This window comes from Argiope bruennichi, chromosome 6, assembly GCF_947563725.1.
Source record: "Argiope bruennichi chromosome 6, qqArgBrue1.1, whole genome shotgun sequence".
In the NCBI taxonomy this organism is placed as follows: domain Eukaryota; kingdom Metazoa; phylum Arthropoda; class Arachnida; order Araneae; family Araneidae; genus Argiope; species Argiope bruennichi.
The window spans coordinates 100,805,098-100,832,807 of NC_079156.1; the positions used below are offsets into that span (position 1 = coordinate 100,805,098).

Here is a 27,710-nt window from a genome sequence, read left to right on the forward strand (position 1 = left end):
TTTGTATTTTATTTTTACAAATTTATTTTATTAGCAATTGAGAAAATAAATTTTTTTCACTTGACTTGATTGCATCTGCCCATCAACCTGGCGTCCTTAGATAACTGTCTGTTCTGCCTATTTGGAAATCTGCTACTGATTGCAGATGAATGCATGTTTATTGTAATAATGATTTGTAGTAATTTGGGTTTTAATGAATGATTTGTAAATGATTGCAAAACTTTTTTCGAGATTTTAAAAATATAGTGTAAAATGAAATCCTCTTTTGATATATATCTTGTAACTTTAAACGAGTAATTCTCGTATATATATAAATTTATTTATTTCGTGTATCTCGGAAACGGCTTCAACGATTTGGATTAAAATTTATATTTAGATAAGGCTTTGTTTTTCAAATTTATCTATATAAGCGTCTTTCCTGAAAAAAAAAAAAAAACGGGATTTTACATACACACACACAAAAAAAATATTTTTTACAACTAATTATTGGAGCCTTTTTCTATCAGGTCTCATGCTTACAATATCATATAACGCCATCTCGGGCCCAATTTCACCATAGTAGAACTGAGTGTAAGCTCAAAAAATATAAGTAATGACAAATTAAATGAAAAATTAACATTGAAATATAGCAAATTGTTTCGAATAACAGGTTAAACTAAGGGCATTCGTGATTTTTTTAAAAATTTAAATGACCAGTTCATAGGTAGGTAAGATTGAAAAATATTCGTGTGTAATCAGTTTGTGATTCGTATCGAAATAATTTCTCTAAAAATAAACCCCACAACTTTACAAAAAAAAAAAAAAAAAAAAACTTTCGAGTGAAGTTTGATTTTCCAGCTATTAGCATAATTATAGAATAAAAGAGAAAAAAATGAATAAATGAACACCATTGTTATTTTTTATGTACAATATTTTATTTAAATTAAAACGCAAAGATTAAAAGATGAAAGAATATATACATGATGGGTAACAAAGCAAATTCATGAGCTTCAAATGATGAATGAATAAAAATCATGCAGAATTCCATCACAAATAAAACAATATATATTACGATGATTATTTACACCATAGATTTCATTACTGTTGGTCCATTTCTCTGTACATTACTATTTTTTCAATCTTGAAAAATATGAAGAGAACAAACGTTGCCTTTTATTATTCATTTACAGAAAACAATCTGTTTCTTTTATATCTCAGTCACTAAACACAAGCTGTTCCTTGTGAATTCCAGTTATTGAAAAAACAATTTCCTGAACAAAACAATTTTTTCTGAATGCATTTAACAGTCAAAGTAAATCAAAAGTAAAAAATCAACTTCATTTGAAAATACGATTGCAACAGATAATTTCGTTCTCTTACTATTATTGTTAGCATTATCCAAATTCTTGAAAGAATAATCTTCCCCGTTTTTTTGTACACTTAATTCTTCTTCATAGATAGAAAAAAGGCACCTATTTCATGTTGTTGTGATTTCATGCTCATGCTCAATTCTCGGTGCCTAATGGGATGATTCATGATATATCTGAGAATCATGAATTATTGATCCTCATATATATCATGAATTATTGACATTACGTCCCTTAATGATCTTAACAACATTATTCATAAACTGATGCATGCAACGATTGGTTGTGGAGCATTTTCCTAGTTTTCCTCCAATCAAAATATATAGATGACCACCAACTTTTTTGGAGATGTTCCAAAAAGGCAATTTGGTCGCATATATTTGTACTTACTAATCATACTTCCACCTCCAAAATCCAAAGCTACTACAAGGCAGCATTGATTAAAAAGATGGCACATTTCTTCTTTGTCATGGTACCTCTTGATCATTTGGAATTATTGGAAAATTGTTCCCATTTCAAATAGATATAATTACTAAAAATATATCGATGCTATTTTTTTAAGCATTTTACACAACACAGTTTATTGGCAAATTGCATTTGTCAGTAAGCTCTGATAGATTTCATAATAATTCGTCCAACATTTGTTCTGCATAGAATAAATGCATACATCGGTTGCATCAAATAAAAGTTTCGACATGCTTCTCTAGCCAACGAGAAATCTTTACGTTTCCAAATGCTATCACATATTTAATTCACACCAGTATAATGCTAATTGTATATGATCTTTCCTATATATTATATAGGCTTCTCAAAGAGCAAGTCACATACTCTTAAAATTTGGTATGGTATATTTTATATCTATTTCAAAAATCCTTTTCGTACTTGAAGATCTAGATGTCTCTGAAAGCTGTTGAGCTAGGCGTCTCTGAAACTGACATTCTTGTTGTGCATTTATGATACTAAATTTATAACTGGCTCCATATTTGTTCTGATTGAGATTCTACCAATACCTTTAGAAGATATTTGAAAAGAAAGGGTGAATGTTGTATCTTTTATCTGCCAGTATATCATTAAGGACTATGCTTATATTGATAATATACTTTAAAAAATATTTTTACTTTAAAATTATGTTTTTCTATATGAACGGTGGTGAAAAAAAAAGATTGAGAAGTCAAAGGTAAAATTATAAGTGGTAATAATGTATCTTCCAAAGAGTTAGTACTATCTTTAAGATTAAAGAACCATTATATGGAATTTCGTTTTTGTTAAATGGCTTCTTCTAAAATTTCCATTTCTCACTGAACTTTGATAATCACCATCAAATAATCATCAACTTGAGATGCCACCAAGAAATCAGAAGTTGCAATTTTAAATCCTCTAATAAGAGAAATATCTGGACAATATTAGCAATTAAAGATTCATTTTCATGAAGATTTTATTTTTTTTCTTAAATAGCCGCAACTTCTTCTAAAATTTAAGCTATTAAGCAGGTTCATCTAAAATTTCCATCTTTCATTGATAATCACCATCAATTAATGATCAACTCGTGATACCACAAATAAATCATGATTTGCAATATTTTATCCTCTGATATGAGAAAATTCAAAACGCCACCAAGAAATCAGAAATTGCAATATTGAATCCTCTAATATGAGAAATATCTTAGCAATATTGGTGACTATTTTCATGAGGATATTTTGCTTTCTTAAATATCTTTGTTCTGAAATTAAAATCTTTGAGCAAACTCAATAATTTTCAACAGATAAAATTTGTTGAGTTAATCAAAAACAAGCAGTAGCAATACTGATTCTTTCAAATGATAATATTCTATGCAACCTGATGATTACCGCATCCTTTTTATGATGAATTTGAGATAATAACTGATAGCATTTTGTGTGGATATTTCCACTGAAGTAGATGATGCACTGACATTACTTGAAATGTTTTTCTACTATAATCTATCTATCACAACATATGACATATCTGTACCATTTGATTCATGGGGTTTTGTGCTACAACTTTCCCCAGGTTTTTCATCGAAGGCTTCGTTCTCTTCACCTTCCAAGTCTGCGTTCGGTGTAATTTTGTCCCACTCTTGAATCTTTGCTGAGCCGAACAAAGCAAATATTATTCCGCTAGAGAATACGATTCCAGCCGAAATGTACATCACCATATTCCATTGAGACAAACTTTGCTGAAAGAAAAGGAGATAAATTTGATAAGATAAAATGTAATGGTGAACTTGAAATTACATGTAAATTGAATATTATTTTAATTGCAAAATGAATTTAATCAGAAATGTCAAGAAAAATGCTATAATGTTCTATAAAAGATGATCAGATGTCATGTACTGGCTAGAACTATCCTTAATTTTGATATTTGGTTGTTAACCCTCTCATTTTTAAGATTATTCAAATTTAAGTGTCTCAGAATTATGGGAAATCCGAATTTCTCTTTCAAAAAAAAAGAAATTTTTTTTTTCTCCCTCGGAAACTTCAACTGTAGCCAGTGTTTTTAAAGGACTGAAAAGAATAATATTTAAAAGAATACTTTGTTTAACTGATGTCTATTAAGCAGATTTATCCTCGGCGATCCTTTGAATGCTCTCAGAATTCTTCCTTGGAGGAACTGTTTTTAAAAACAAAGCACATGCTGTAGGTATTCATTTCATCACATTTAATGAAAATTCGAAATTTCGCATAGATATCTAGGGTGTCTACCATAATTTCATTGAAAGAACGTTTGGTGCTTTTGAATATTGATGGAGTTAACTTAACTTAGCTTTTGAGTATTGATGGAATATGCTGGAATTTTTTAAAATTTGTTTACTTGTGTGTTCCCATTGTCAATACATTATTTAAATATTTGTAATACTAAATTATCAGTTAAAGAGTTAGTTAAATTGAATCTCGATTCCATAAAAGTAAAAATATTTTGATGTGGAATTTGTGAGAAAATTGATAAACCGATTCCCTTACAATGAATTATAAATCAAAGACCAGAAAAAAAAAGAAAATAATAAACAAAAATTATTTTTACAAACATATTTTAAATAATGCATACAAAAGTAGAAATATTTTTTTCGTTCAAATATTTGATAAAATATCATGCATTTAAAAGATTCCAATTTACTTCTTTTCATCATCATCTTGTCATCAGTCTCCATTCTTTTTATAAGATCGATCTTATCACTTGTTTCCATTTTTTCATAACATCATTGAGGAAAATTACAGGTTATTTTTCTTTCAGAAATTTTGAACTTAACATTATAATAAAAGTTTACTTAAATTTTACTTTTAATCTTTAAGAATAGATGGCGTCATGGTGGTTGCGATCGCGAGATTCTCGCTTTAAATCGTGTTTTTTAATGTGCTGGAATATTTTACTATAGTTAGCCAAAAAAGACATCCAATCTTCGTTCTGTTGAAATAAATAAAAAAATTTATCATTTGTACCTTTAAAATATTAGAATGATTCTAGCGAATGATGATTGTAAGATAATAATAAATTTTGTAAACTTTAGACTATAATTCTAATGGATTTGACATTCTGAGTGACATTCAACATCTTTATATTAATAATGAATAATTAAATATTATGTAACACTTTAACTCTATCATACTGAAAAAAAAAAATCCAAATACACGTTCAACGAAATTGTGGACGCCCGAAACACTTAGCTATCTCTGTGAAATTTCCTCCCTCGTTAAGGGTAATTGATTGAATACTCGCAGTACTAGAGACTCACACTAGTGTTTGCTAGAGACTCACAAACTAATGGGTTTAAGGGACAGGGGTTGTTTCCTAAAACTCTTAAAGAATGTTAGATTAAATATTTGCTTAGTAGCCTTTAGTTAGAAGGGGTCCTGTTTTGTTATTAATCCCATAGGCTGCCACTGTGGTTTTTGAGAGGGGAAGGGGGTAAGGTATTTTTCTTTTTCAAACGAGAATCTCGGGATTCCAATATTCAAAGATATCTGAGCTTGAACGAGCTTAGAGATGAGAAAGTTAGACAGAAAAATAACAAAAACATTTATAAAATTAAATAATTAAATTAATTAATTTTCAAATTTTACAGTATTATAATTTGTCATTTAGATATGGATGTCAATAGAATTTGTGTCTAATAAAATTTTATTGTTAAATTTTAATTTTATATTTATATTATTTACTATCTTAGAGCATGATCCTTAAAAATTCATGATAAATTTAATTAGATTTTATTTTTTATACTGTAATCTACCCCGGGGGGCACCTCGAAAAGAGATGCTTCTGGTAAGGTGATTGGATGTCGCCAGCCGGAAAGGTACGCAAAAAGGCGCGGGATCTGGCTCCTCCCATCGATGGCGGGACGTACTTCCTTCGGGAAGGGTTGTACCATGGCCGGTGATGGCCCTTAGGACTCAACCACGGTTCCTGCCTGTGTTGCTTTTGCTGCGGTCCGGTCCAATTTTCTTTATCCGTGTGCCTTCGGGTGGATATGACTTATACTATAATCCGAACCATAATAGATAACTTCCGTTTGTATGCAATTTAACAATTTAAAATAATTCAGGATGTTTTGTTTTGTTTTGCTGGCATATGTTATATGCTACCATTATATATACACAATAAAAAGGTTAACTCGATTGCCGGCATAATTCTTGAGACATCTTACGTAAGAAAAATCTTACCTCTGTACTAGTTAGCGATCCAACAACTAAAGGAGTGATGAATCCAGATGTACTAGCTAAGGTGCTTATAATTCCCATAAGAGTACCTGAAAAAATATTAATTTCCTGTTTTAAACAAATTAGTAATCAACTAAATACAATAAAATAAATTAAATGAAATAACTAATTTGCTATGCATTTAATTTTGTTGGAACTTTATCTCACTAGAATAATTACACACACTAGTAAGTTTCTCAATATTTTACAGTTCAGGCCTTTCAAGCAAAGCAATGAATGGCATTTTTTCATTTCTATCTTTTTTCACTTTTGACCTAGCTAACACATTATGCATGTGCTTATTAATATGTGCTGTTGTTGTGTTGTGACTTATGGCACTTTACAAGACTGTTGTCAGTTATCTGTCAGCAATTTAAGCCTAGTGAACGTCTCTTGTTGTCTAGGACCAAAAATACTACTTCATGCGTCACATTCGCATGCACAACCTCTTTTTACAGGGGGGGGGGCACATTCACACACCTCACAAATACAACACAGAAAAAGAACAACCATGCCCGAACCGGAACTCGAAATCGAGACGCCCAGATCACGGGGAAGACGCGTTACTCCTATACCAGGACGCAGGCATTTGTAGCTGAAATGGTAATAAAGCAGTATTAAAATATATATGGATAAATAAAATTATTATTTGAGGGAGGGGGATCTTGAAGATAAATACGCAAATATATTTTAAATGATATTTTTCTCAAAAAAGTGTTTTTTCTGGTTTACGTGCCTTTTAATGCAAATAAATTTAATAAATATTTAAAGTTACAGACCTGGAGTGGGGATGCTATAAATTTTATAATAAGTATAGTTAAAACTCTATATTAGTTTTTTAAAAATTCGAAATTTCAAATGAAACTTATAGACATAAAATTATTTGATCTGGGAGTTCCGGTACGGACTTGGTTGTTCTTCTTCTGTGTTGTATCTGTGAGGTGTATGAATGTGTCTCCCTGTAAAAAGGGGTTGTGCAAGTAAATGTGACGCATGAAGTAGTAGTCTTGGCACTAGTTGGCGCTACTGAAAAAAATAAGCGGTGCTCATTCGGTTTAAATCGCTGACAGATAACATTCAGCGGACTTGTAGAGTGCCATAAGTCACAACAACCTAATTGCAGATTTATTCCAAATAAAAATTATGTGAAATTGTCTAAAAATTCAAACAAAACTCAGATTATATAAAAAAATGATTAGAAGATTTAAATTTGTTACTTTATTTAATTTAACAGAGTTAAAAAAAATATTTGATATATCGTATTCCGTAATAATATTTATGCAGATACTCATAATCGAAGAAAAAATATTCATAAAAGCTTTGTAGAATCCATCAAACCTTTATAATTAAAATAGGATATAAATTTTTTTATAGGACTTGGGCTCATATGAATACACTATTAATATTTTTCACGTTTAAAAATATAATATACAAAAAATTTGGAAATTAAGTTGTAACTTTAGTTGGCGATACATCGCCAAATGTGACAACCTTCTGCATTATTTTCTAATAACCCTAAAAAAATGATGCCTCAAAAGAGATAAATCGGCAATTTGTTGCCTACTCATTTTGAGGCTTCATCGATTTGTTGCATACGCATTTTGACACTTCAATAATTTGGTGCCTACGCATTTTGAGGCTTAAACAATTTGTTGCCTATGCATTTTAAGGCTTCAAACACCTCAAACCAAAACAACATCATGTTTTCACATGATAATAATGATGAATCATTTAAATTTATTACTGCTTATTTAATATAAAAGTGCTTTTAATCAATACAGAAATTCATTGGCAAAAGAGAGCATACCTGCGAAATTTATTGTCATGTCTAAAGGAGCAATCTGACTTGCAGGATATCCAAATCCTGCAAAAATCATGCCAGTGACCAAATAAGTGATATTCAGTGTTTTATCACAACCAGAATATGTAATTCCTATTACAGCACAAGAGAAGCCAATACAACCTGAGGAAGGAAAATATCATTAGTTTAGATGAAAATAAAAAGTATAAATATTAGTATACATATGGTTATCAAAATAATGAAAACACCTTATATTTATAAAGAATCCTTTATTAGTATGGGGTAGGATCGCCTTTTGTATGTACGAGGGGTGATCCAAAAAAAAAATTACAAGGCAAAGGAAAAATGCTTCATTAACAATAGACCCAGGATACAAATGATAATTAAGAGACATTTGTGGCGGTCACTTCTCTACATAATCACCAAACCTGTTGAGGTATTTATCACACAGCTGGACAAATTTGTTTAATCCGTCTTCATATTGGGTTGTTCGGAAAGTAATTTCGTTTTTTTCCCCGACAGAGGATTTAATTGTATTTTTTCGAACCCAACTTCATACTTAAGTCGCATTATCATTATATGTTTTGAGAGCTAATATAGCAAGCCTTGTGTGTGAAAACGTTCAATTATATAAAATTTTAATTTTTTTAAAGATTTATCAAAATTTTGGTTCTTTTCCCGCTATAATTCTTAAAAATTCTACTGCATGAAAATCACTTTTACATCGTTTCAAAAATTTTTTTAAAAAAATGTCTTTTTAAAAATGTCAGCTTAATAATCGTGCATAATTTTTTTTTTTTTTTGAAAATCTTGGTCATTTTTTGAATGCTGCCTAATTTTAAAAAAATAGCTAACATCGTTGTCCTAAAATGCAACCAGTTTTCGTTGTTACATCCTATTCATTAGCTAGATTTGTTTTCTATTGTTCAAAGCTACAAAGATTATAAAATTTGAAAAAATAATTCTTTTTACGATGTCAGTTTAATAATTGGATAAATTTTTTTTGAATTTTTGTAATTTTAAAAGAATTTTTTTTCACGTAACATACAAAAATAAATTTCCTTATTGAACTGAAATTTAAACTGTTTGTATTGTTTCTTCAAACATTTAATTGCGTCATTTTCTTCCATTATTGAAAGCTAAAAAGGAAGGATTCTGTTTAATATTTGTAAAGTTTGTACAGCGAACAGAAAAGTGAAGTTACAATACAGCGATATCCCACCAGGGGCTACTTCAGTCTTGGAGATGAGAAGTTTCCATTATGGTGGTTGATTCTAGCCTCCCTGGTGGGTACACAAAGAGTTTGGTGTCTTTACCCTTTACCGATGACGGGACGTGCATCCTACGGGAGGGGTTGTACCGTGTCTGGCAGTGGTTTTCCGGACTGAACATAAGTTCATGCTAACACTGTAGCGGCGGTACGGGCATTCCGTTTCTTCCGTGTACCTTCAAAGCGTGTCTGAGTAGTCTTTCGAGATTACAATACAGCGGAAATTTGAAGATAGATGAACTAGACAGTTATGTTTTTAATAGTACTATGATGTTTAATAGTACTCCATTAAGATGACTCACATATACGATAAACAGAACAGGTGTAAGACTATCAAAATATGGTGGCTATAATACATGTCGCCATCTGAGGCTAAAAATTCATTTTCGCCAGGGAATAGAATGAAAATACAGACATTTTACATCATTTCATTCCATTTACTATCGAGCTTCTACCAGAAATATTTCATTAAACTTTTAAAAATTCTTCGAATCAAATATTTAATATTGTGATTTTCTTCCGTTATCGAAAGCTAAAGATTTAAAATTCTGTTTATTATTTGAAACCTTTTGTACGTGATACCAGAAAACGTAATTGTATCACCATAAAAGGCAAGCAATTTAAATGGATGGAGCAGAACTTTAAGCGTTTAGCGGCATCCTGATGAGATAGGATTCGATTCAATTAAGAAGGTTCACAGGCAAGAGAACAGTACAAGGCTGTAATATAACACGACTTTTATGTCTTTCACAATTAGATGCTGAAAAATACTTTGTTGGTGACATCTTGAGCATCGAATTGTAGATAAATCATATTATTGAAATTAAACATAAAAATGTCAATTATGCAATTTACCTTCAAAGATGGGTAAAAATTTGTAACCAAAGCTTTGCAGCTAAGCTATTTTTTCAAACAAAAGAATAAATCGTAAAAAAAAGACTTATTTCCTAGGATTAATATTAAAATAATTCATAAACCGTTACATTTTTAACAGAATCATAATTTAAAATGTGCACTTACTTAATGAATTGCAAATTTTCCTCATAATATCTGTGCTGGAATAGCCTTTATTTGCTACATAATCACTGAAATAACTTGAAGCCCATGTAACCACAATTTGAGCAATATAGGGCAACGAATTGACATATCCACTCTGAAAAAGAAAGAAAATTTCGTTTCAGGCAATTACTCTTTTGCAGGATATTTTCCTAGATGTATTTTAAATATTACTTGATCTAATTAAGAAAATATATCAAAACTTCAGAGGGTTGAGGGTAGGGTGGAGTTTATTATCATATATAAATAAAAGATAATATGAATTAGATATCTGATTTTGCTTAAATGTATTGGTATAGCTTGTCTTTCTGCAGGACAAGGACTGGAGAATTTAATATTACTATTATTAGTTTAATTATGTCAATGTATCAGAACGTGAAATAGAGGGTTATGCCAATGTATCAGGACTTGAATTAGAGGATTGTGCCAATGTATCAGGCCTTGGTACATAAGATTATGGCAATTATCAGGACTTGGGATATAAGACTATGTCAATATATCATGACTTGAGATAGAGGATTATGTCAATATATCGGGATAGGATCTTAAGTTTGTCAGATAACATGAAGGTAGCACCTGAATAAGAGATCTAATTATCTCATATTTATAGGGCTTGAATTTTTTCTGGAGGACTTGTGTAAGAGATATTAGAATTATCTTTATTGTTTTAATTAAATCCATGTATCATAATTTGTTATAAAGAAATGTCATGGGTACATAAGATTATGGCAATTATCAGGACTTGGGATATAAGACTATGTCAATATATCATGACTTGAGATAGAGGATTATGTCCATATATCGGGATAGGATCTTAAATTTGTCAGATAACATGAAAGTAGCACCTGAATAAGAGATCTAATTATCTCCGATTTATAGGGCTTGAATGTTTTCTGGAGGACTTGTGAAGAGAGATTAGAATTATCTTTATTGTTGTAATTAAATCCATGTATCATAATTTTTTATGAAGAGACAGAGCTGCATTTTTAATAGATAGAATGAAATAGAGCTAATATTTTATTTAAAGATCTGATTCAGCCATAGTAAATTGAAAGAGGTACCTTTTTAAAGTACATGAACCACAAACATTCCAATTATTATCTGGAGAGATTAAAATAAAATTACAGCAATCTTTGAAAATGAGAATTCTAGCAGTAAACTCTTTCCATGCCTTCATTACAATTCAGTGTACCTTCTATGTTGCCTCTATACTACTTGTGGCTCCTTATTCATGTTCAAATATCTATCCATGTGCCAACAGTAAGAAATTTAACAATCCATTAGAGGAAAATATATCGATACAGATTCAATAAAGATGTATAATTGGCAGACAAACTGATTAGTTTCGTGTTGAAAGAGGACATTAATAGTTTGATGATGCAATCAAGTCCGCATTAAGAAAAGAAGAATTCTATTACTACATCATATATTTTATTGGTAGAAATCGCTTTGTACTGAAAAGAACAGAATTCTATTTGTATATCATTGCACTTGCTTGAGCAAATAATATCGAACTGACTAGAAAAAAAAATATTCTATTGGTATATCATCTAACATTTTGGTATAGATTGGCTTACATTGAGAAAAGTCTTCTATTGTTAAATCATAACTTTACCCATAAGAAAATAATTAAAATGCTGACATTGCACAATCAAGTCACCCACTTCAATATACTTTTTTCATAACTTGTATACAAAAATAATGGATAAGTTATTAATGGCAATAAATACCTCCATATGACTGAAATGAAGAGCATTTCCCAGATAATTAGGCTGAACCGACAGGTAGAAGTAAGTGATCCAATACTGACCAAACATGCCAATTATTCCAGCCCAGGTTGAAACAGAAGTTGCAATTGCTTTCCAGGGAGTTTTGTATTTCTGTAAAGTAATTGAATAAACATGATCAATTAAAACTCATCATTTCGGTTTATGACACGCTCAAAAAATACAACATGCAATAGGATTGTTTGGGTTATATACATAAACAAAACAGTGCCATTGCTTAAGTACAGATAATCTATACTTATAATAAAGCTCAATGTGTGTGGGGGGGCACTTTACAGGCCAGACCGTTCGACCTACGGCTACCAAATTTGGCACATGCATACCTTGGATGTCGTAAATGTGCACCTGGGGTCCCTTTTTTTGAATTTTTAATTATAATTTTAATTATTAATTAAAAACTAACTTTCCCGCCAAAAAATCTTTTCATTTCCGTACCGCCAAATGAGTAAAGCTTCAGTTTTTTTTCCACGCTAAAGAAATTAGGCTTAATATATTTTCGGCCGATTATTTCAAACGATTCTGTTTATTCTCTTAGTGTTTGATGCATTGAAAATTAAACATTGTTAATCAATCGATCTTTCAGTTTATTCTGAAGTACGTTTGAATTAAAATAAAACAGAATAAAGGAAATTAAAAATTTCCAATCTGCGTAGCGTTACCCGAACTGGCGTAGAAAATTCACGCATGCGTATTGTGTTCTGATTTTTGACAACTCTATTTTCAACGTATACGGACTTGATTTTGAAGGCTTAACATGTTTTCGACCGAATATTTCAAACAATTTATGTTTACTTTCTTAGTGTTTGATGGATTTAGAGCTAAACATTGTTAATTAATCGATCTGTTCATGATGAACCTGAGAAAATTTTGTTGAAAACTTCTTGAGATATTACATAAATTAAGAAAGATATTCTTTAGTGCCCATAAGGTTTAAATACTCAGCGACTCTGTTTTCAGTACTCATATTATAAAAAATGCTTCGTTGAAAAAAAAAATGTTCTTACATTAATTGCAGATTAATCGTTTCCACTTTAATTTAAAGCATAAATTCTACGGGATCCAACAGAAAATTAGAGAGATACATATTACGTCATGGCTGAAGGCCTTTATAATATTATGAAGGAATATATAATATGACTATCAAAACTTGAAACTTATTTTTTTTTATGAAGAACCTATTACAATAGGAGTAACATAAAATATTTAATTATTAAAATTTTAACGAGGATTAAGATTGGCAAACGGGCTGGTCGTCAAAGACGGCTAGTACTTTATAAAACAGCGCTGTGTAAGATTAAAACATCAAGATTTATGTACGTAATTTCAAGATTACATAATTGAATAAACATGATTTATATAACTTGAAGCCGAATAAATTTACTAGTACACTAATGAACACATTTAAAACCATTGTGTTGTATAATATTTAACATCCATAAGGCACTTATGCAACCTTTGAGCTAACTTCCATAATTCCTGTTTCAAAGAACGAATGAACATATTTAAAACCATTGTGTTGTATAATATTTAACATCCATAAGGCACTTATGCAACCTTTGAGCTAACTTCCATAATTCCTGTTTCAAAGAACGAATGAACATATTTAAAACCATTGTGTTGTATAATATTTAACATCCATAAGGCACTTATGCAACCTTTGAGCTAACTTCCATAATTCCTGTTTCAAAGAACGAATGAACATATTTAAAACCATTGTGTTGTATAATATTTAACATCCATAAGGCACTTATGCAACCTTTGAGCTAACTTCCATAACTTCTTTTTCAAAGAACGACCAAGCTAGAGATAATAACCTCCAACGAATAGCATTCTTCATTGTCAGCATCACTTATCGTCAGTATCGATGTATCCTTTTCAAATGATTGTTTGAGATGGAAATTATTTATTTTTCGTTGCCTTATGTTAATTGATTTTGCTGATTCAACGCATTTAGTATTGTAACATCATACTTGGAATATGGATCAGCAAACATAAGGTCGCCAAGTGAGGGCTCTTAATGTGAGTAATTCAGTTACTCTGACATAAACAACCACTAATGGGTTCACTAATAATAACCAGTGAGAGCAGTCTCGCCAAAATTTTCTTATATAATCTCCAGTTAAATCTCATACTAATTAAATCCTACTGCGATGAGCATAATATTAGAAATCTTCATGTTCAATTTTTAGATAGCATTAAAGAAACACTGAAATTTACATTAAATTTACAGAATGGTATCGGTTTTCTGCATGGAACACAGTCATTTTTTTTATAATACACATTAATCATTTACAGTAAACTTTTTATAGTGTTATTAAGTAACATAAATCTTAGTTTTAAATTTCAGTCACAAAATTTCATCATCGTTTTTTAGATACCATTTTATAGCATGTGCTTAGAATTTTAATGGCCTACTCTTGCTTAACATAGAGAATTAATGACACTCGTACGATTAATTCTAAATGAAGATGATCTTATTTTAATTAATCATTCCCTCCTATTTCATTGCTTTCAACTGAAGAAAAAATTATAACAAATTATACAAATTACCATTTCTGTGTCTAGACTGTCAAGATTGCTCATAATATATTTGTATTCACTCTCTGTAATGCAGCTATCTTCGTCTGGAGTGTTAAATCCGAACTGGTAGACAAAGAATGCAAGGACCAGACCCATCAAGCCTATAATATCAGAAAAATAGTGATTATAATATATGGAAATTCAATCGGGGACAGAAAATATCGATGACAAAATGAAAGGCCTATCGATTTTAAAATAATCATTTGCATCATTTAAGGCGTGCATCAAAAATATGGAAATGTTAGAAAATTGGGAAAACTTTCATGCAGATGTAGTTGAACATTTTTCGTAGTTTAAAGGATTACCAATTGCGGGCTTATAATATTCTTATATGAAATACATGGTATGAACAACAGAATTTATTCGGCAAATGATTTTAAATATATTCAGTAAGATGTCCAATTACCCTATTAGTACGAAATGCTCTACAATATTGCATGATATCCTCACAATATTGTATGATATCTTGACAATATTGTTTGGCATTCAAAATATCGAAGAACATCGTGGAGTTATCGAATAATATTGTGGCGAATTGTTACGAGCGAGGACAGAACCTGGAACCTTGCGGCTTGCAGCCGAGCAACAAGACCACAATACGAAAGCAACTGCCCGTGCTTAGTAGCTGTTAACTGACTTATAAGCTCTTCACCACAGTACTCTCCCTCCAGTGAGTCGGAGGTGAGACGATAATTATGGCTGGTGAGTGGTGATGTATCTTGGCTGTTGAGTTTTAATACGCCTCACCCTTCTTGATTTGGCGAGCGTGTGTGAGTGGAGCTGTTGCGCCAAGGGAGTCTGACGACTTTGGGTTGCTGTGGGTAGACGGCGCCACAACAGCTGTACGAAGGTTGAAGGTTCATCGTTGAGGTCATCAATGTAGCAGATAGATATGAGCGAGGATAGAACCTGGGACCTTGTGGTTCGCAGCCGAGTAACAAGACAACAATAAAAAAGCAATTGCCCTTGTTTAGTCGCTGTTAACTGGCTTATAAGCTCTTCACCACAATATCTTGTGCTAATAGGGTAATGTCCTGTACCGAAGGGCACTCAATAACTGATTGCAGTTTATGTATCGGAATGCTACACAATAAGTTTGCTTTACTATTTAAGATCAGGCCAAGATATTATGATTCTGAGCTCGTGTAATGAACAAAAATTTGGGAATATTTACGGAGTAGATTACTGTCCATTTCAGAAAATGGTGGTTCTTCATATTGATTTTTTTTTCTGAATGAACAGATAAATTAAGTAGTTAATGCTTTAAGAAGGTAGGCAAAAGAATAAAACATGTGCTATAGTTCACTAATGGAAAGCGTTACAGAAATGAAATGTTGTAAGTAAATATATTGGTCTTTTGTTGGTTTTGAAACATGACTCAAGATATGATTAACTAGTTTCTGTTTATTCTGGCCATTTTTGCTTTTATGATGCGATTCCATATTCACAAAGCCTTTGTGAATGATGAATTTTTTTTCAAACTCTTACTGAGCGTCGTTGTCATCTCAAAACTCTTCTGCAGGTACATAAGCCTACAGGTTCAAACAGATAGCAATATAAGAATGGTGGGCCATAAAACAAAGAGGGCACTATAGTTCACTCGTAGTAAGCATAACGGAAATTTTGTAAGTAGAGGAAATGGTCTTTTATTGGTTTGGAAACATAACGAACAGATGCGAATCACCAGATTCGGTTTACACTAGCCATCTCTGCTTTCATGGCACGAACGTATGTTCATGAAGCTCTTGTAATTGAGCAATTTACTTTATTCTTCAAACACATATTGAACTTCATTGTTATATCTAAACTTTGATCCAAACACATAAACCCGCAGGGGTACATACAAATAGAAATATGAGAAAGTTAGGTCAAGACCAAATGGTGGTTGAAATCCCTGTGTCTATCCTGGTCAGCCAAAGTTTTGAATTGTCATTTGAGCAGTAAACAATGCTGGGTATCGTGAAATTCCTTGATGTGCAGCTCTTGTACCTGTAATTTCCTTACTCGAAAAATATGACATTTCTTACCCAAGCGCAAAAATCATTGTCTTTTGGTATACCTGTTCCATATTCGGGAGATCTATAAAATTTTTAATTTACTAGAATCTTTGTGAAACCCAAAAGGAACCTCTATATCAATTTCTATGTGACTTGAAAAGTCTAGGCTCTTTTTTCGAAGTTGAGACCCCAATTTCCTTTATTTAAAATCTACTATACGTATTATTACTCTGTTTTGGCACTAAAGGATAGCATAGTGGTCTACTATGATGCATGAATAGCATTGGATGAAATTAAAGGTAAAGAACAAGTGAAAAAGACTCCATGTTTCTGTCTGTAAAATTTCATTTTCCTATTGCTTAGTATTACTGAATTTGAATGGATTGTGCTCTACGTTTTGATTGAGATTTGCCAGGTGATTATAAAAGAACTATCCTGATATATGAAATCGCAATTATCACAGCTTTTACAAGAACGGATTAAAATTTTGGTTCAAGTTATTTTGAGGTATGACTCAAGAATCATATGAAAAACAACAGTGAATCTCCAACAATTACGGTTACAGTGACAAAATTTTCAAATGGCATCACTAACCTTTTTTATTAGAACGTGTTCTCCATGGCAAAAAACGATAAATAGCATTTGAGCGGTAACTGTAGCATGAAAATCACAATGTTAGATAAAGATGAAAAGAGTAAACAATTGTGGTGTGCCTACCAGAGAGTGAAGTTGAACAGATTCCTTTCGAATGGTACATGGTTTGGTTCAAGGCACCATCTACCGTATGCAAAGAGTCATCGCGGTTGAAGAGGTGAATTAGAAAATTTATGAAACACACTAAAATGTTTTGCTTTCTGTTGTTTCTCTGCTATTATTTGTTGTTTTCTCTTTTCTTCTTAGTCTATCTACTGCTAGTGAGTTTCGTGCTTTAGGTGCTGTTCCAAGGCTATTTATTATTTTTTGCTATGGAAAACAAATTCTACTAAATAAAATGATATTGCCATTCGAATATTTTGAAATTGTGTCAATGTAATCGTAACTGTTGGAATTTAACTGTTTTTTTTCATATTATTTTTGAATGTGTATTGTAAAATACCTTAAAACTAAATTTTATGAACGGTATAATAGTTAAAGTCTCATATATCTGGATATTCCTTTTTTATAATCAGCTTGAATATATAGTTTAAATGAAGATGTGTTATGCGTTATATTGGTTGTTTTTGACCCAATTTTTTCCCGAAGCACTTCCATTTTCTATAAACGACCTACCGAAATTTCCTGTTCCCTTAATGCATTATTTTTGCTGTCCCTCTCTGTGAATTGTGTAATGTAATTTTGGACAAACCAATATATGAAAACTTCATACCAAAGGCATAAAACACCAGAGGCCATCCTCCTAAAAATTCGCTGTTGCATAAGATTCCAATCAATAAGCCACCAACCACAGCTCCGCCGGGAAATCCACACATTGTGATAGATGATAAAAGACCTTTCTCTGGTGTTGGAAACCATTTCGCCATTAGGCTGCTGACAGCTGGAATGATCAAACCCTGAAAAGATTATGATAAAATTATTATAATAACAATCCTAGTACTTGAAGAATATTAAATAACTTTATAAAATTGAATGCTACATTACATTTTCTAAAACACTTCGAATGAGTACAATTTTTTCACAAATGTTATTCAATTTCACTTCTTTTAGGCTTATAAGGAAGACATTTTGTAATAACTTTTTTTAATCACTTGCTAATGGCTTCGAGTTATGAAATTATTCAATAGGGATTTATAAACAAATAGAGAGGGAATCGATTCCCCAAAGAGCTCCCTAGCATAGTGAATTGACACTCCATGAGATGGCACTGCTAATTTTTTAATGACAACAGTAATAGCTGGTGTGAAAAACACAATTAGAAGTGTTGAACTGTAATTCTCAAAGCTGAAACATATTTCTTTTCTTCTTTTTCATAAATTGCGTGTATAAAAAGGTATAATTATTCATTATTACAAATGCTCAAAATAGAGATATGTATATATCATAGTGGACTTTTGATTCATTAAAATCCATATAATCCATATGCATGCAGATGGATGCATTATTAATACAAACAGTAATGCAATTACGTAATAATGGTGGTTGTTACATGTAACAATACAAAAATATTATCATTTAATTTCAGTTAAATTTTAATTTCAAATGAGTAGCGCCATCTGGTAGGGAAAAATGAAAAAAAAATGATTGCAAAATTTCTTAGTAAATTCAATAATGAATTATAAAAGACAATAAAGACTTTCAAATAAAAATATTAATAAGAATATGTAATAAAGAATTGATAAAAATAAAAAATAATATAAATAAAAATTTGAAAAATATATATAATTATCATTGAATCGAGAATTTTTAATCAAAATTTTGGAGGACAAAAGAAAATTATGAAGGCTCGAAACGTTGAAAATAATACTAAGAAGAAATTATTCCATTATAAATATTATAAGAAATAAAATTCACGAACATTCATTAATTTGCCATATGATGCTGCCTAAACAGCATGCAGCAAATAAAGACATTTTAATATGTTAAATTCTGAATCATCGAACTTATTTTAAAAAGCTTGATGTACCATGCTTTATATCTAATTTCTACGCGTTTAGAAGGTTTTATTTTAATTATCAGGATAAAGACATTTTATGGTTTGTGAAAAATGCAAGGAACTATTCTTTGCATAAAATTAAGCAGCCCACATAAAAAGTAATGACTAAAAGCATTTTGACGAAAAGGTAATTAATCTAGCATTGCCGTAGGGAAACTGGGGCATTGAATTACACCTGTTTATACTCTTCTCATTGTTGTTTGTTCGTTTCTGTACTAAATCTTTTATGAGCACAAGATATTGACAACTTGACGCGCCATTTCTGACAAAAGCGAAATGTTTTCCATCTTTTATTTTTTTAAATAGAAAAAGTAAATATTTACGAAGAAATTGTTAACGTTTGTTGCTACATTATAAATTGTGGATATCGTATATTGGATTATATGACATCTGTGATGTAGGATGAAATTCCTCAAGGAACTCGGGAAGTAGTTTGAATAAATCAGTGTTTTTCACTTAGGAAATTAAGATGAGGGAATTAAAGAAAGCGTTAAAGAAAATTCAGAATCTCCAAACGCTTTCAATTCTTTGAGGTCATAATTAATCTGTGGTTTGCCATGCTTTCCATTGTACTTTCAGAATGCCAGATTATTTCAACTCCGCATTGGCCACAACCGTTAAAAGTAATAAAATTTTTTGATCACGTCTTTGGATCAATATTGTTTTTGTGACATTGATATAATAAATCATCAGAGGATAACTCTGATGATTTATTATATTAAATAAATCATCAGAGGATAACTCTGATGATTTATTATATTAAATAAATCATCATCATCTTCTTCAAAATGAAGTTGAAATGTGGTATCAGCAAAAATGGTAACTTCCTGATTCAGCGATTTAGTAATTGTATCCTAATGGCACAAATTCTTGCACAATGCAATACATTTTGAAGAAAAACAAAGCACGAACTAAAACATAATAAGTAGCAGAAAATAGAAATCTTTTATAATAAAATCTTTAATCTTTTACAATAATAAAAATCTTTAATAAAATATAAGTATTTGTGTTATTACTTTTTGAACAGCATGTTATAGAAAGGTAGCATTATTTTTTTATTGACGACAAAAACGGTAACATTCTGATTCAAAGATATATAAGTTGTATCTTAACAGCATAAACTCTTGCACAACAACACACATTTTGAAGAAAAATAAAGCATGAACTAGAACATAACATGAAGTAGTAATTCGACAAAATAAAAACCTTTTATAATGATATCTTTAAACTTTTATAATAAAAAAATAGGTTGCTGCATTATTACTTTTTGAAAAACACATTACAGAAAGATCATACTATCGGTGGCCTCGGATGGTCTGAAAAATGGTAACTTACTGATTCAGAGAAATAGTAGCTTTATCCTAACAGCGCTAACTCTTGCACAACAGTCACATTTTAAAGGAAAACGAAGTATTAACTTCGTTAATAATATACATAGAACATAATATGTAGCGATACATTATAAAATAAAAATATTCTGTAATAAAATTTGCAATCTTTTATAATAAAAAAATTAATAATACATGCCATTGCCCCAATATTTTTTGAACAACACATTACAGAAACGTAAAACTATTGTGGCCTCATGAACTGCATTGGTAGCCTCAAAAACGGTAACATTCTGATTCGGCGAAATAGTAGCTGTATCCTAACAGCGCAAACTCTTGCACAACAGCACGCATTTTAAAGAAAAACGAATCATTAACTAGAACATAATATGTAGCGATACATTATAAAATAAAAATCTTCTGTAATAAAATGTGTAATCTTTTATAATAAAAAAATTTAAAAATATATGCCATTGCACCATTACTTTTTGAACAACACATTACAGAAGCGTAATACTATTGTGGCCTCATAAACTGCATCGGTAGTCTCAAAAACGGTAATATACTGATTCAGAGAAATAGTAGATGTATACTAACAGCACAAATTCTTGCGCAATGGCACGGATTTTTAAGAAAAACAAAGCATAAATTAAAACATAATATATATTAGCAGTTTTACAAAAATAAAAATCTTCTATCATTAAATTTATAATCTTTTATAATAAAAATATTTATTGAAAAATATGCCGTTACATCATTACTGTTTGAGCAATACATTACAGAAAGATAATATTATTGATGGCTTCATAAACTGCAGAAAGAACTATTAAAGATTTACTATTTTAAATCACTCACTTGAGCCAATCCTTTGATGAACTGTGTAGCCATAAGAACATAAGGTCCCCAATCTGTTGCTATTGGTGAGAACAGATTACATAAAGAAGCTAACACCAAGCTGAAGACCAGCACTTGCCTGCCACCCAGAGTTTCGGACATCCGCCCTCCTGGAGTTTGAGTTAGAACCAACCCTAAGAAACTGGCACTGACAATATTGTTTTGAGTCACTGTGTCCCATACCAAATTGCCTTCCTGTTAAAGAAAAACAACTTAGGCACAGATTGTCACTTATACAGCATATAAAGAATATTGATCTATGGTTTTAAATGTATACCTGTTTGTGGAATAACATAAAGGAACTTAATTCAGAAATGCATTAATGCGGTATATATATCTTTAAACAGTATTGCCGCCCAGTTATTTTTATGCAGAAAAGATTTACAGCTTATCTTGGGAAGGAAATTGACAACTATGGCAATTTGATATTACAATAATATAAGTAATTTTTTTTTTACTTCTTCTAAAATAAAATTTCAAAATTAAGTTCTCGCGATAATTTTTTAATATTAAAATTTAATCCTATTACAAAATTGTTAATGTATTTAAATGTTGTAACAATACAGCTAGCTAGATGGAACTAATATACGCATAGTGTAACTGCAACATTTCCTCTATATATGAAAAAAAATCATGATTTTTTTTAAGTAACTGTGACAAATGGATCAGTGTATACAGCAGCATTTCCTCCTTTGGAGTGCATTTTCAGAATTTTTTATAAAATTTTTTTATAATTTCTTTATTGCATCATTCCATCGTAGTTTAACTTTGGAAAACTGTATGAATCGGAGAATACATTTTGCAATTAAGAACGATTCTTCTTTCAAGTCAAGGAAAGTTCAAAATTTTAATCGCAAATATCTCCACCAAATTTGCAGAAAATTTTCCTTAACTTTTTTCAGTGTTTTTATTTTGATACATTTTTTATTTAAATATTTATGGTATATATTTTTTGGTACGGCATATATTTATATGAGGGCGACAGCATTTTATTTACGTACATTTTTCTAATTGGACTTTTTGGCCGAACACTTTTATTTTTTGCGTTATTTTTGTAACTTCGTTATTTTCTCGCTACGAGTGCTGTAAACTGTCTCAACACATTCATCGTAGTTTTTTTCTATAGATACACGTTGTTGTGTTGTTTCTTATGGCACTTAAACAAGCCCGCTGTTACGAAGACAGTGATTTAAGCCGATAGGGGTGCGTCTCTTGTTTTAGTAGCGCCAACCAAGGCCAAGAGTACGATTTTGCCACTCACGTATCACTCATTCGATTGCACAACCCTTTTTTACAGGAGGGCACATTCACACAACTCACAGATAGGATAACCGGGACTCGAACCCAGGACGTCCAGATCACGGAGAAGACACGCTATCCCTATGCCAGGACGCCGGCATAGATACAAGCTACTTCCTTAACTGTACGAGACGCCATTTGAACTTCAAGTTCTTAACGCTACTATACTGATCACCCTGCGTATATATATATAATCACTTTTAGAACTGGCACTAGCATCTATATGCTTAAGCTTATATTAATTTTTTTTCTAATAACTCAAAAAAGATTACTCCAGTTAAGAAAAAACAACAACATTTTTTTAAAAAGTTATTTTGGCGGTTGGTTTTTTAAACCATCCTCCTCAATTCTACATTGCAAATTTTGAAAAAAAAATATTTTTTGCAGTAGCAGAAATTGTGACTTGGTCCAGTTCTCTAGTTTCCAAAGACTTGTATAAACCCCGTAAAGGAAATAGGGTTTCCATGGCTACTGGTACAGAAAATGTACCAGTACGTAGAGCGAAAATTTTGATGGGGCAGCATCTATATCATTTTTAAGAAAATATTTTATTCAGAATAGAATTTAATCGTTAGTTCAAATGATGGACCAGGCCAAAAATAATCTAAAACCTTTTTGATGGTATAACGGTGACCTACCTTACCTATGTTCATAAGGAATATCACTGCTATTAGCTTCATATGCCTTATGTTCATAAGGAAAAGGTAGATTATAGCAAGTCATATATGAAATGCTTACTTGGTGATGTTTTCCTGTGGAGTCATTCGAATGCATCTTGAATCTTGCCGGACATTCTGAAGGTTTATACGTTCCCATTGACATCTCCTGCAGAGCTGTTTGGTTCACCATGGCAACAATACCCATGCTGAGGTTCAACCTCTGAGCCGTCATGATGAGGAAACTACTGAACCCCAGCATAGTAATTATGTAACGAGTAGGTATTAATCGTTTTTCTGAAGAAAAAAAAAATAATTACATTATAAGATATTTTTTATACATATCACACATTTTTTATACATTTTACACATTTTTTATACATATCAGCAGGCAACACAATTGTTGGCTGCTTAAGTGCTTAATAATTAACACATCCTCGATTAAGATTTCTTCAAAAAAATTTGCTTTCTATTATTTCGATGATTTTAGTTAATGGCAAATTACATTAGTCAATGGCTTATTACATTGTAATACATGTCAATTGCAAAACAATTGTTGCCTGCTTAAGTGCTTAATAATTAACACATCCTCGATTAAGATTTCTTCAAAAAAATTTGTTTTCTATTAATTCGATGATTTTAGTTAATGGCAAATTACATTAGTCAGTGGCTTATTACATTGTAATAGCAATTATAGTCAATGACTATAAATAGTTGTTGAAAGCCTCTAATTGACTTAGAAGACAATTAGAGGCAATTGACAATGTATCAATACACACAGATAAATGGAAATGGTGGTCATTACAATAAATTTAAAAGCGAATGATATATTGAAATGAAATTTATTTAAGAGTTCAAATGTAATCAAAATTAGCCTATATTACCTAGATTTCAAATAGAAACTGAGCCATTTTATTGAAATTTATTGTTATTTTTAAGAGCCGTAAAAACAAAAAAGACGTCATCCTTTGGTGATGTGATTCCTCATGATTTTCAATATACTATTAATTAGAATAGCTTTAGCAAAATATATTTTTAATTTCCAAAATAATTTTATTTCATCATTATAACTATTAATGTTATTACTTATATTTTACTGTGATGATATTTTTTAATTAGACAAAAATAATTTGCAGAAATACTATTTCTCAATTGTTGCTAGGATGTATAGGTAAATAAAAATATTCAATGTAGCAAAATACAATAAAAATTTCAGATTTTTTTTGTAACTGTGTCTAAAAATTGAAATTGTGCGAAACTGAAATTTTGTTTCAAATTTATGAGTTTTGTATAAGAAACAACTATTGACAAATTTAAAAGATTATTTCAGAGAAAAGAATCATTTTGTTATAATTATGTCGAAATGATATGTTCTATGCAATTTATAGTGAAATTATTGAATCAAAATACGGTTTGAAACTGAAAATATAAGAATGAACTGTAAATAGTTCAAAATTGTTAATTTTTTAGTAGAAAATAATCATGTAAATATTTTTTTATTCAATATGAATGCTTTTCAGCCATTTTTTCACACAAAATAATTAGTATGCTACTGCCAAAGGTTTTAAAGGTTTTACAAATTATCAAACATTTTTCTTATTTCCCTAGACAACATTATATACAATAATTAACATTCTTTGAATAAAAAAAATTTCACTAATTGTTTAATAAAAATTCCTTAATTTATATGAATAAAACAAAAATCCATGTCTTAAATTTTTAAACTTGATAGAGTGAAGCAGAAATCTTTATTTTAATAGTAGTACTCTAAAGAGACTTGTTTCCAATGGAAGTGTTGGTAGTAAAGTAAATAAATAAAAAGATCTTATCAAAAAGCTAGACGAAAAGTTATGAAATTTGAAATTCTTTAGATGAACTGGTTAAAAATATTTTATATAGTAAATAAATAAATAAAAAATAAAATACATAAACAGGTTAATATTGAATATTTTTTAGAACGAAATTAAAGTTTTTAAAGAACTTTCAAAGAATTGAAAGGAAATTTTTAGAACGAAATAAAAATTTTTAAAGAATTTTAAAAGAATTGAAAGGACAAAAATTATACGCCAAATAAAAAAAAAATTACAAAAAAATATTTTTAAAAAATTGTATCAATTTAAAGTAGCAAAAATTAGAAAACAATTTATTTTGTTATTTTCCTTGTTAAAATATATTTTAAAATTAAGGCAAATATATTTTTTATAAATAGAAATGCAAAAATATGCATAAACGGCGAAGTTAAAAATATTTTTAATCTTGTAATATCAACTGAATCGAAAACTTCTTTCATTACAAATTTCTGTTAATCTATTTAAAATAGATTGTTGATTTTTTTAATCAAGATTTCATGTTTTAAAATTTTTGAAGTAGGTTATTTTCACCGAAGTTTCAGAAATTTAAAAGAGCATAAAATTTCTGATGATCAAAAGATTAAAAATGTTAATTACTAAACGTTCCAAAATAATGCTGTTAAATTTAAAAACCAATTTTCCGTACAAATCTATAAAAAAGAATTTTTTTCTGTTAAAATAAAGTATTTAATATTTCTCAGTGGGACTGCTTTTTAATAAATTTAAATATGAGATTTTGGTGATATTTAATAGTAATAGGGTAAAAAATTGAATATTGAAATTATAAGTAATAATATTAATTAATTAATAATTCAAATATCTGTACCAATGAGTAAGAGTGAGAAAAAACAACTTTAACTTATTTTTATTGCTAAAATACCGTATTTTATATTATTTAGTATTTATTAGGCTTATTATTTTGTTTCCAATCTCTTCAGTACAAACTTCAAAAAAATTTCTTTAATTATGCTCGAATTAGAAAATAAAAAGTTATTCTTAGAATTATTTAGTATTATTATTAATTATTAATATTTTATTATTTTTATTATTATTTATATATTTAATTTATTTATTAGTATTTATTATAACTTATTTAGTAATTATTAGGCGTATTATTTTGTTCTAATCTCTTCAGTATAAACTTCAAAAAAAAAAAAATTCTTTAATCATGCTCGAATTAGAAAATAAAAAAAATATATATATATTGGTATTTTAGGAAAATAATAGAGTTTAAAAAGAATGGTATGAAACTTCAAAATAATTATTATAATTAGCAAACTATGTAAAATTTTACGATCATCTAGTATGGAGAAAAAAAGAAACAAAATTTATCTGTAATTAAAATTACTTATTATAGTATACAACTATAATAAATAATTTTATCAATTTACAACTATAATAAATAATTATAATATTACTTAGTTATAGTTCACAATTATACTATCCTGAGGGATAATACTAAGCAAGTTTAAATTTAAAAAAAATCAACTCAGAATGTAGAGTTTATAAATAATGGTTTTCTTTATAAAAACAAATTTTAAAAGTTTAATAATAAAATTCAAAAGATTATGAGTAAATAACACACATTTTTATAATATTCTCATAATAGATAAAGAAATAAAAAAATAAATACTCACTTTTATTTTTGACGACAACATTTGGTGTGCTAGCTTTCTTTTGGGTTAAATAATCTTGAGCTTCATCGAAAGATTGAGTCCTGCTTTTTTCAACAAGGGTGGCTGGTAATGTAAAAATCGAACCTTTTCTCTCAGAAAAACTCATCTTGTATAATTAATTTATCTGATATGAAAACACAAATTTTTTTTGGCTTGTCCCAAAGGCTCGAAGCAATCTCTTCTATTGATATTCTTCTCTTTAAAGATAAACTTTGTTTGTCTGTTCCGGAAACATTATCCCACCAGTGTATTGTCTATCTAGTCAAATTTCCAGCTGCTAGTCAACGGCGGGGTTGTATAAATACAAGATACAGGAAGGACGCTGCCAACGAAAATTTTCTTTTGGCAGCAAATACACTAAAACAGACATACAGCGAATAAATATCTGGTTCCAGAGCAAACAGTTGATAGAAAGTTATTCAAAGCAAACAACATTCGTCTTGTCCTTCGTTTTTTTTATCACTGTTTTATTATGCTATGTATGAAGCACGAATCGAACATCATACACACAAATAATCTAATTGACAAATATTGGAAATATCAGCTCATGGTTTATTTAAAGGAGCGAGATGACAGTTTTAACTGCGTTAAATTCGTAATAGGTGGTCATTTTCGCGTAAATGTTACATATAAGGCTCTCTTTGGGAATTTTATGTCGATATTACTTGTGACTGACGTCAGGAAAATTTTAAATGATTTGGAGGAGGAACATGTGTGAAAAGTTATTTGATACTATTCATTTTTAGTGTAATATGTCATTTGAAATGTGTGAAGAAGAACACGTGTGAAAAGTTATTTGTTTCCATAGATT

The 27,710-nt window shown here is 30.0% G+C and overlaps 1 protein-coding gene across 1 annotated transcript; it reads right to left on the minus strand.

Annotated features, from left to right (window-relative positions):
- Positions 1-976: 976 nt before the first annotated feature.
- LOC129971093 (sialin-like) lies at positions 977-27,184 on the minus strand. The gene is made up of 10 exons (XM_056084569.1): positions 26,861-27,184; positions 23,456-23,670; positions 21,380-21,613; positions 17,913-18,096; positions 14,520-14,650; positions 11,913-12,062; positions 10,147-10,279; positions 7,863-8,018; positions 6,020-6,105; positions 977-3,540 (listed from the first exon to the last, which is right to left on the minus strand). The coding sequence occupies exons 1-10, from the start codon at positions 27,003-27,005 to the stop codon at positions 3,298-3,300; spliced, it is 1,677 nt and encodes a 558-aa protein (XP_055940544.1). The 5' UTR covers positions 27,006-27,184; the 3' UTR covers positions 977-3,297.
- Positions 27,185-27,710: the final 526 nt, after the last annotated feature.

Bases quoted from the DNA above. Each gene is read 5' to 3' on its own strand.
- LOC129971093 (XM_056084569.1), bottom strand. From the start codon at position 27,005: ATGAGTTTTTCTGAGAGAAAAGGTTCGATTTTTACATTACCAGCCACC. The intron at 21,614-23,455 runs GTAAGCATTTCA...TTTCTTTAACAG, and splicing joins CCACAGGAAAACATCACCAA to GAAGGCAATTTGGTATGGGA. The intron at 14,651-17,912 runs GTATGAAGTTTT...CTGATATTATAG, and splicing joins TCTGGTGTTTTATGCCTTTG to GCTTGATGGGTCTGGTCCTT.